General features: G+C 36.5%; 2 protein-coding genes across 2 annotated transcripts; one reads left to right on the top strand and one right to left on the bottom strand.

The window, feature by feature from the left end:
- Nucleotides 1–425: 425 nt before the first annotated feature.
- On the bottom strand, nt 426–5,338 carry LOC143556654 (uncharacterized). Its single transcript, XM_077045925.1, has 4 exons — nt 5,135–5,338; nt 4,585–4,615; nt 1,105–1,200; nt 426–678 (listed from the first exon to the last, which is right to left on the bottom strand). The coding sequence occupies exons 1-4, from the start codon at nt 5,289–5,291 to the stop codon at nt 456–458; spliced, it is 507 nt and encodes a 168-aa protein (XP_076902040.1). The 5' UTR covers nt 5,292–5,338; the 3' UTR covers nt 426–455.
- Nucleotides 5,339–6,498: 1,160 nt separating this feature from the next.
- LOC143556653 (V-type proton ATPase subunit c''1-like) lies at nt 6,499–9,493 on the top strand. The gene is made up of 5 exons (XM_077045924.1): nt 6,499–6,703; nt 6,807–6,884; nt 8,780–8,950; nt 9,074–9,382; nt 9,419–9,493. The coding sequence occupies exons 1-4, from the start codon at nt 6,573–6,575 to the stop codon at nt 9,240–9,242; spliced, it is 549 nt and encodes a 182-aa protein (XP_076902039.1). The 5' UTR covers nt 6,499–6,572; the 3' UTR covers nt 9,243–9,382; nt 9,419–9,493.
- The last annotated feature ends 530 nt before the right edge of the window (nt 9,494–10,023 follow it).

The raw sequence follows: 10,023 nt of genomic DNA, 5'->3' as shown, positions 1-10,023 counted from the left end.
CATGTGCAACTGATCAATCAAACTAAACATTTGCCAAAAACACAAATTTGGCGTTACAAATCTAAATCGGTTTAAAGCATCGTCTTTTCCAAACAATCATATTTACAATGATTTTACACTATGATGTACTTTAGACACCACAAGGTCTTAAAAAATAGCATCTCTTGACCTTGTGGTTGGATCTAGCTGCAAACAAATAAGTGCCTCTGCATTTACATAAAACCAAGAATAACCTTAAAAAACATCAGCAGCTATTGCAGTTACCAATCAAAGATTGAGAGACAAATTGAATGTTAAATTAAAGTAGCAATCAAAAGATCAAAGTGTCTAAATCAACAACAGATCAGCTTATTAGAGTCTTAACAAGCATACCTCAAAAACAAAACAAAAAACTGCATATCAACAATAAACTCTCAATTCCCAACTCCATAATTTAATCTTATTTGCAAATTCCATCATTTTTCGGATTGAGGCTGCCCAATGTACTTTGTAACCACATAACAGTCTGGTGGAGTAATGCGAACATAATAATTTCTGATCGTTTCTGAAATTTCAAACCCGAATTTCTTGTAAAAGTTTATTGCATCTTCATTGTTTGTCTGCACACGCAAGTAAACCTCACTAACATTTTCCTTGCTGCTTAGATCAAGAACGTCGTCGTCGTCGTCAATAGCAAAGCTATGGTAGGGTCTGAGGAGGGTAAGATGTAGACAGCCTTACCTCTACCCCATAGGGATAGAGAGGCTGCTTCCGATGAGACCCCCGGCTTGATAGTAGTTTTGCATCAAGCCTTGGACATAAGGCACATAGCACTCAATCATCGGTACACCGGCTGATTGGTGCATGTACCATTGTCTTTCGGCTATCAACGCCAACACATGATGCCTGATTAACCTTCTGCCACTTTTAACGTTATTTTCACGAGATTAGTAAAATAACGTTAAAATTAGTGCAATTTTACTTTTGCCCACCCGAGGGTTCACACATATATACATTATATGCGCGCACCGCAAGCAAGGCGTAGACCTGTCACAATATCATGGTGTTTTAAATTGTAATGATCCGAGTTACTGTTTTACTTTTGGGGTCAAAGACTTAGGATACTCACCGATACCGAGCCCACGATAAGGTGCTAAAACACCTAATGTCATTATGTATACACGAACAGCCCCGTCTTCCTTCTTTTCAAGCCGGCATGCAGTGGCGGATCCAGGAATTTTTTTTGGGTGGTGCACTACTTTTATATGTTTCAATTTCACCGAGTTGGGTATATAAAATTCCGGGTCGGTTTGAGGTTCAGGTCGGTTCGATGGTTCGGGAAAAGTTCATTACATAATAAAAATACGATAAAATAATAAAAGAGACACCGTCATTAGAAATTAAAAAACACATAATATCAATACAATAGTCTTTATGAATTAAAAAAAATTCTTATAGTTGTTCCCTACGAGTCTTCATCTTTTGAAATCGTTGCATTACTTCTTCAACCGAAACTTGTTGGAGGAATTCCCTTTCAATGTAACAAATGCAAGAATCGTTCATGTATTCATCACCCATCCTATTACGCAAATCCGTTTTCACATTCTTCATTGAAGAAAAACATCTTTCAACACTTGCCGTTGCAACCGGCAAAACCAATGATAACTTTATTAAACGATACACTAACGGATAATCAATGTGTAATCTTGTTTTCACCATCATTTTAGCAAGATCGCCTAAGCCACTCAAGTTGGCAAACCGCTTATCTTCTTTCACGTTAGTAATGTAGTGGCCAAGTTCATATACAAGCTTATCCTTTTCATCAAAATCAAAATCAAAATCACATGGATACATCTCGGCCAAGTTTATCAAGTTTACTATACTAAAGGCACTAAAATTACAAGACGGGCTCAAAGAACTCATATTAGTAAGCAATTTAGTGGTTACCTCATTAAAGCGGCTTCCAAGCTCTTGAATTTACATATCGAGAACCGTGTTGAAATTATTAACCACATAATGATGACGATTGGTGATACCGGTCTTCTTTCTTTTAAATCTCGGGTCAACATACTCGGGTTCCATATCAACCATTTCAATTTCATATTTTTCACAAAAGGATGTGACATCTTCCAAAAGTGAGTCAAAACCTTCAAGTCGATACCTTTTTAGGCCTTCATCAGTTAACTTAACTAGCTTAACTGCATTCAACATATCTTGATCTTTTCTTTGAAGCGCTTGACACAATGTGTTAGTAACACCCAAGATGTATTTCATCAAATGTAAATAAAATACAAAATTAAAAGTTTTTATGAATTCTTGAAGCCCACGTGATTCATTTTGGTAATTTGAAAACTCTCCCGATTTTTCTATATATTCAAGCACGTCAATAACACAAGGATATAAAGTAAGCAAACGGAGAATTGTTTTTTCATGAGAACTCCAACGTGTATCCCCAGCTCTTGCAAGTGACAACTCTTGATTCTTTCCACTTCCGGTTTCAACTTCCGAATTCAATCCCAAACTTTCTCTTTGACTTTCTCTTAACAAATCTATTCTTTTACAAGATCCACCAACAACATTTACTAAATTTGATAATTCTTTATAAAGTCTGTAAATCTCATAATGTTTGGTTGCAAGGCCCACAACAACAAGTTGAAATTGGTGAGCAAAACAATGAACATAATATGCCGAAGAATTTTCTTTCAAAATTAAAGCTTTCAAACCATTAAACTCACCGGACATGTTGCTTGCACCGTCATATCCTTGGCCTCTTACTCTACCAATACTCAAGTTGTGGCGAGCAAATAGGTCATCAATTGCAGCTTTAAGAGATAACGCGGTTGTTTCCATAACATGAACAAGGCCAATAAATCGCTCCTTCACAAATCCTAATTTATCAACATATCTTAAAACCACGGCCATTTGTTCTTTTTTAGAAATATCTCTCGATTCATCAACTAATATGGAAAAGACATCATCATTAAGTTCTTCAAATATCCTCTTTAATACTTCTTCTGCAAAACAATTACAAAGTTCTTTCTGGATTGATGGAGACGTCATTTGATTATTCCCGGGAGCATTACCCAATATAACCTTACCAATTTCTTCACTTAGTTCTCCAAACACTTTTAAGAACTCAATAAAATTTCCCCTGTAAAGAGATTCTTCAGACTCATCATGACCACGAAAAGCTAATGAACCATTCAACAATGCTTTGGTAAGTCTAGCCGAAGCATGTAATCGGATTCTATATTGTTTTTTATGTAGATCTGTTCCCTTATCAATGGCCACAGGTATAGACTGAGCTTGGTTAAGTAAGTCTTTCCCCTTTTTACGTGCTTTGTTGTGAAAACTATTGATTTTTCCAACATGATTGCTAAATTTCTCCCGACACCTATTCCAACATCGCAATCCTTCACTTAGAAATGCATCATTTTGTCCACTTTCCTTAAACAAGTAACAATGCAAACAATACACTTTATCCGCTTTGACACTATATTCCAACCAATTTCCAAATTCACTAGTGTACCATTTCTCATTAAAGCGTCTTAATTTACCACTAAAATTTGTTAGAGGACAATCATGCCCGGTTGGTTGACATGGACCTCTAAGTAGATATGCCCGTCTAATTTCATCTTTTTGACTTGGGTGATAAGATGAAATTGGTTGCCTTTCGGAAGGATCCCATGGTAGATCATCCAAATTTATTTTTAATGGTTTACTACTTGAAGATGATGATCCAAGGTTCGATGGTTCACTTTGATAATATTTCTTCATATTCAAAATACCTACAAATCAACAATTTCAAACTAACAAATTTAAAACTAAGAAACTAACAAAAACTAACAAACTAACAAATTAAAACCAATAATCTAACAAACTAAAACTAAATTTAACAAATAGCTTAACATTTAAGTAGTTAATAACACCTAACAATTATGAACAATAATCTAACAGTTAAGTGTTAATAACACTTAACAATTTGATTTATGAACAATTAACATTTAAAAATAAATTATTACCTTCAAAGTGGGAGCCGGGAGGATTCGAGACTGATAGGGACGGCGGTGGACGGTGGTCAGTGGGCAGTGGACGACAGGACGGTGGTCAGTGGGCAGTGGGCAGCGGGAGTGGCTGAGGGTGGACGGTGGTCAGTGGGCAGTGGGCAGCGGACGGCGGTGGACGGTGGTCAGTGGGCTGCCGGCTGGGCAGTGGCTGGCTGCGTGCTGTAGTGTTGTTTGTTTGCGATTTGCGAAGAGACTCAACTCTCAAGAGAGGCCAGAGGCTGAGAGGCGCTGCAGCTGCTTCAGTGCTTTGCTTATGTAGTTATGTTATAAAAAACCCTAACATACATCAGTTAGGGTAACTTAGTAAAAAAAAAAAAAAAACTATTAAAAACAGGAATAGAACTTGCGACCTCCGGGTTACAAAACCCACAAACTACCAGCCGGGCATGCACTTTATATGTTTTTAAGATGGTTCCTGTATAATTTATAGGGTGGTTCCTTTATTATTTTCTATATATAAATACACTATAATTTCGAAACTCGGGTGGTTCCGCGGAACCACCCGTTACTACCGTAGATCCGCCCATGCCGGCATGTAATTGAGCCAACACAAGTGTCACTGTAATATGCTGAGAAAGTAGAAAAATACAAATTAAATAAAAATATCACTGTTTTTTATAAAATTGTAAAGACCATTATGTAGGTTGTTCAAAAAGCTCGCGGGTCGAAGCTCGGGCTTGTGGCTCGCTCGATAAAAGCTTGAATAAAACTAGCTAAAGATATGATTTAAAACAACCCGAGCTGAGTTGGCTCATTTTTGTAACCGAGCCAAAATCAACCCAAGCTCGGCTCGTTGGTTTGATCTTAGGCTCGTTTAACTTCAAAATCGAGTTGAAGCCTAGCTGAGCTGCCTCGTTTAATTTCGAGCTCAAGCTCGAAACCACCTTGGCTCGACTCATGAACAACCCTACCATTATGTGTTTAAGACTCAGTCACGCATTTTATCAAACACTTGGTAGGCGATTCAAATACTACATAAAGATCACATTTTGCATTGTCATTCATTTAATATACAACATAAAGATCACATTTTGCAAACAACAGCATAAAATGGAATACTGGGCTAAAGATATGAAGTAGAATGATACCTAGCTTAGTAAAGTCACCGGAGGCAAGAACATCAGCGTAATAATTATTGTTGTATCGAACAGGAAACAGAATGGAGTTGAGTTTTTTCAATTGGGTTAGGTTGTCGTCTCGCACTCCGTCTAATGAGACTGAAACAACTGCACCACATGTACCCATGTTTGTTCTTTGATTGATTGTTTCGGAAACAAGAAGACGATTGTGGTGTGATTGATTTACCGGGTGTTTTTATATGAAGCTTCTATTTTCCTTTTACACCCTTCCACTCCCCTTCTTATTATAACATCTGGGTCTTTTTAATTTTAGAACCCCATCATATAAATTGAACAAAAGAATCCGATTACAATAGAGAGGCTTGTAAGCGGGCAACTAATTGTATGCCATTTTGAATGACAAATCTGATCATACTGAAAACAAAGTTATAGGTCTTCGGCTTCTCATATCAACCGATATTGTTAATCTTATCTCACGACTCACAAGTGGCTTGCGTTTTTTTTGTTACTTATAACTTAATAAGAGGTCACGAACCACAAATGATTCCTACCGCAAACTTGTAGTGATCTTTCTCAAACGAAAATAATGCGCTCAAAGTGTGCTACTTTATTTGATGTCAAACATTTTCGTTAGATCAAATGTAGTCATACCCCCCCCCCCCAAAAAAAAATGTGGAACGTTTGACAAAATATTGTGTAGTGGTATAAAGGTTCATAACCCCTATTTCATTCATTACACAGTTGTTATTTTTTTAATTACTTTCTAATTTTTTTAATATAAAAAAGATATAAATGTGAGAGTAAAAATATGATTGTTTGGATATGGGGTCAGCAATATGTACATAATGCTTCAGCCCCATAATCCTCCTATAATGCCCCCGGAAAAGGGGTTGGGGGCGTTATGGAACACCCAAATCCGTAAGTACCCACTACACACAATCTTAGACCACCCGCAGTAGGTGACCTCTTCCGACGAAATTTGGGCGATAGGGGCGACAACACCCCCACCCCCCAGGGGGAATGTGGGGCGATAAGGGGGGGGGGGCAACTATTTGTCGGGCGAAATGTGGTGAAAATAATAATTAAATATTATTATATATGTTTGTGTGTGGTATATATATATATATATTATATTAGACTACAACATTATTACACCCAAAAACAAATTCTTACTATTTGTTAACTGGACGCCACGTGTCACAATTCATCCAATTTGTAGCATCTTCAATACACATAGCGTTATGATACATATCATTTATGTTTTCGTAATTAACAAAAGTAAAGGTGTTTATGTGAAGGTTTAAAGTAGAAGGGCAATTCCCAAATATTAACAGCCCCGATCCAAACTGGTCGTTTGTCATCATCGACGTGATCTCCTCTTTCTCGATCTTGAATCAAAAACCTCAATAGACTTGATCTCTCTGTACACAGGACGACGAAGAGATCGATGTCAGGCGCCATTGTAATCGGAGGAGCGTCAAGCTCATGGGCGAGAGCATTGGTTAAGATCTCTCCTTACACCTTCTCCGCCATCGGTATCGCCGTCGCTATCGGCGTCTCTGTCTTAGGCGCCGCATGGTAACCCTAGTTAATTATTCACAAATGTTTATACATACATACACACACACACATATAGATTCATTATATCCATTATTATTATTATTATTATTTGTATCATCAGGGGGATTTATATAACCGGAAGTAGTTTGATCGGTGCCGCTATCAAAGCTCCTCGTATCACCTCCAAAAATCTTATTAGGTATGTCATCATTTAAACCCCTAATTTTATTTGTATAATTACTGACTCAATAAAATTAATCTCCCAAACTTATATTGTAATTAGAGTAACCAGAACTTTAAGAGCGGGCTTAATCTGTTTAACATTAGGGATTTTTTCATCCCTATTGATGTGGATGAATTATATGCAAGTTGTTTTCACTTTGCTACGCAATATTATTAAAGAAATAATGATATTATTAAGAGGGAAGCATTTGTTATAGACCTTTTTCGTATAGTTATCATGGATTGGTGTTAAACTTGATGCAGCTTTGTGCGATTGCTTTATCGCATCGTAGAGATTAAATTTAATCGTTTGGAATTACGAGTCTGGATCATATTTATCGTGAAGTTAAAAACTAATTCTGATAATATTTAAATGCAAGTGCTACTATGATAGTTTGAGTTCATTAGATAGAGATTTTGTATGTAGTTTTTTAGTACGTGTCCTACAAATACTTCTTTATTCATTTCTTTGACATTTATAAACTATTACTGTCTGACTATTAGAACTATGTTATAACTATCTTAATAATATGAAGTTTTGTATTATTAATCAATTTAGGAGGTTTTGTGCATTTGAAGCTTGAACACTTTTTCAGATTAGCTGACACGGTTAACCCATTTGACTCATTTTCTTTTTAGTTAAAATTTTTAGTTTTTAACAGTTAGATAAATCAAATATCTAAACCGACCCATTTGCTTATATATGGGTTAGGGGTTGTTTGGGATTTTCCTTATTTTCGCCAACTTATAACTTATAAACTTTTTGAAAAGTTAATAAGGTGTATAAGGTATTTGGCAAACCATAAGGCCTTATGGATTTTAACTTATGGAGAAGGCAAAGTAAAGGAGTTTTGAAAAGTTAGGAATATCTAACTTATTAACTTAATGGTAGCCCTGCTTGTGGTGCGCACATATGATGTATATATGTGTGAACCCTCGGGTGGGCAAAAGTGAAATTGCACTAATTTTGACGTTATTTTACTAATCTCGTGAAAATAACGTTAAAAGTGACGGACGGTTAATCAGGCATCATGTAGTGGCGTTGATAGCCGAAAGACAAGGGTACATGCACCGATCAGCCGGTGTCCCGATGATTGAGTGCTATGTGCCTTATGTCCAAGGCTTGATGCAAAACTACTATCGAGCCGGGGGTCTCACCGAAAGCAGCCTCTCTATCCTTATAGGGTAGAGGTAAGGTTGTCTACATCTTACCCTCCTCAGACCCTACCATAGCTTTGCTATTGGTGGGATATACTGACGACGACGACGACGACGACCCTCCAAACCCATTACACTCTTTTTAAAAAAGAGTGTCCTTTTTAGTCATTTTGGTTTCCCCCCAACGCATAAGCTAATCCAAACATGTTTATAAAAATTTCTTTTTAAAAATTCATAGGTTTATGAGTCCTTCCAACAAAAAGTCTTTTTTTCTTAAATAAGCAATCCCAAACACACCCTTAAATGTTGAAATTGCCACTTCTACATCTCAGCTTATATAAATATGACATATGATATCCTAAGCAGAAAAATGCTGCATCTATTGTTGTCTGCATGCATATGCCCTAACCTTGCTCTTGCAAGGATTTGAACCCACCAGTACACCCCACTTTTGGAGGGACAAACACCATACCACTACACCACTAGGTCGTGGGCAATTTTACCAAATTCTAGTACAATAATTAATAATACCAAACCGTAAGCTTCTGAATGCTTAATGCTTCATTTGCAATTTAACCACCAAAAGTTACGTAAAATTACTCAATGCATTTCAATTTCATATGGTTTATTTAAATAAGAGAGTAATATGCATTACTTATTTTAACAAATCTCCATTGGTATTATGATTTAACTCAAGTATGCATATGATCACAGTGTCATATTTTGTGAAGCCGTTGCTATTTATGGCGTTATCGTGGCCATTATTCTACAAACAAAATTGGAAAGCGTCCCATCTTCACAAATATACGCACCAGAGTCTCTTAGAGCAGGATATGCAATATTTGCATCTGGAATCATTGTCGGTTTTGCAAATCTTGTATGCGGGTAGATGTCAAATTACTCTTCCTTCTCATTTCTAGTAACCATAAGAACCTTTAAGAGATAAGCTCACGGCACCCCCGTACCCCGCTACTAGTTATTGTAATTGATTAACGCTTTTATTGACAGGTTGTGTGTTGGAATCATTGGGAGTAGTTGTGCCCTATCGGATGCACAGAACTCTTCACTTTTTGTGAAAATTCTTGTGATTGAAATCTTTGGTAGTGCACTCGGGTTGTTTGGTGTGATTGTTGGAATTATTATGTCGGCTCAAGCTACTTGGCCAACAAAAGTTTAATATTGGCTTCTTGTAGCAGTCGAAGAACACGATATCATTGCGTACATGTGTGGTTGTCTGTTTTTATTGATTTTTGATGTATGCTAGCCAATAAAGATCAGTTCCCGTGTTTCAATTGTCTTTAGAATCTTTGTATTCGTGTTTCAATTGTCTTTAGAATCTTTGTATTCGTGTAGAGACGTCTCGATAAGACATGTTTTTATGTCATTGACTCGATTGAAAAGGACAAATAATGTTTTATATGAATACGAGTGTGACTTGATTTTGTTGAAGTAATCATTTTAGATATTTCTAACGCATAGTGAATGAGACTATAGATATGATACTACATTGCATACTATGTTATTTGCTTTGTTAGAACGGAGAAATTAACTCTACTTCTAAATTATTACACATGTTCTGGCAAGGACGGGATTTGAACCCTCGCTTCTTGGAAAGGCAAAGCATTATCTAACACTTTGGTATCGCTAGACCAAAGGTTCTTCGGTGTTGCAAACTATATTTAACATGTTAACATGTCTCCTGTTAGGCTATTATTAAATACGTATCAAGCGAAAGTCAAAAGTATAGTTACAAACTGAAAAGCTTGTTTCTAAAGAGCTCAATGAACTTTTTTTTTCTTTTCCAAAACACTAAATACACTTTTAACTTATAAGTCAAGTCAATGATAATAACCATAGTAGATGAACTCATTATAGGCATGTCTCAAAAGTAAAGGCAGCAATGAACACTATGTAAATCAAGAAATTTCTTTCATCCATGTTCGAACATAATAAAATCT

This window comes from Bidens hawaiensis, unplaced genomic scaffold, assembly GCF_021521415.1.
Source record: "Bidens hawaiensis isolate Kalapana, Puna unplaced genomic scaffold, B.hawaiensis_p1.1 tig00018666_1, whole genome shotgun sequence".
Lineage (NCBI taxonomy): Eukaryota > Viridiplantae > Streptophyta > Magnoliopsida > Asterales > Asteraceae > Bidens > Bidens hawaiensis.
Note: the sequence above shows the minus strand (reverse complement) of the source record. Positions and strands in the feature narration are given on the sequence as shown.

Excerpts from the sequence above, each read along its gene's own strand:
- LOC143556654 (XM_077045925.1), bottom strand. The coding sequence starts at position 5,291 with ATGGGTACATGTGGTGCAGTTGTTTCAGTCTCATTAGACGGAGTGCGA. Across the intron at positions 1,201-4,584 it reads GACACTTGTGTTGGCTCAAT|TGCATGCCGGCTTGAAAAGA; the intron begins TACATGCCGGCA and ends TGGATCCGCCAC. Across the intron at positions 679-1,104 it reads CGTGGGCTCGGTATCGGTGA|CTTTGCTATTGACGACGACG; the intron begins GTATCCTAAGTC and ends ACCCTACCATAG.
- LOC143556653 (XM_077045924.1), top strand. The coding sequence starts at position 6,573 with ATGTCAGGCGCCATTGTAATCGGAGGAGCGTCAAGCTCATGGGCGAGA. Across the intron at positions 6,885-8,779 it reads ACCTCCAAAAATCTTATTAG|TGTCATATTTTGTGAAGCCG; the intron begins GTATGTCATCAT and ends ATATGATCACAG. Across the intron at positions 8,951-9,073 it reads TTTGCAAATCTTGTATGCGG|GTTGTGTGTTGGAATCATTG; the intron begins GTAGATGTCAAA and ends TTTTATTGACAG.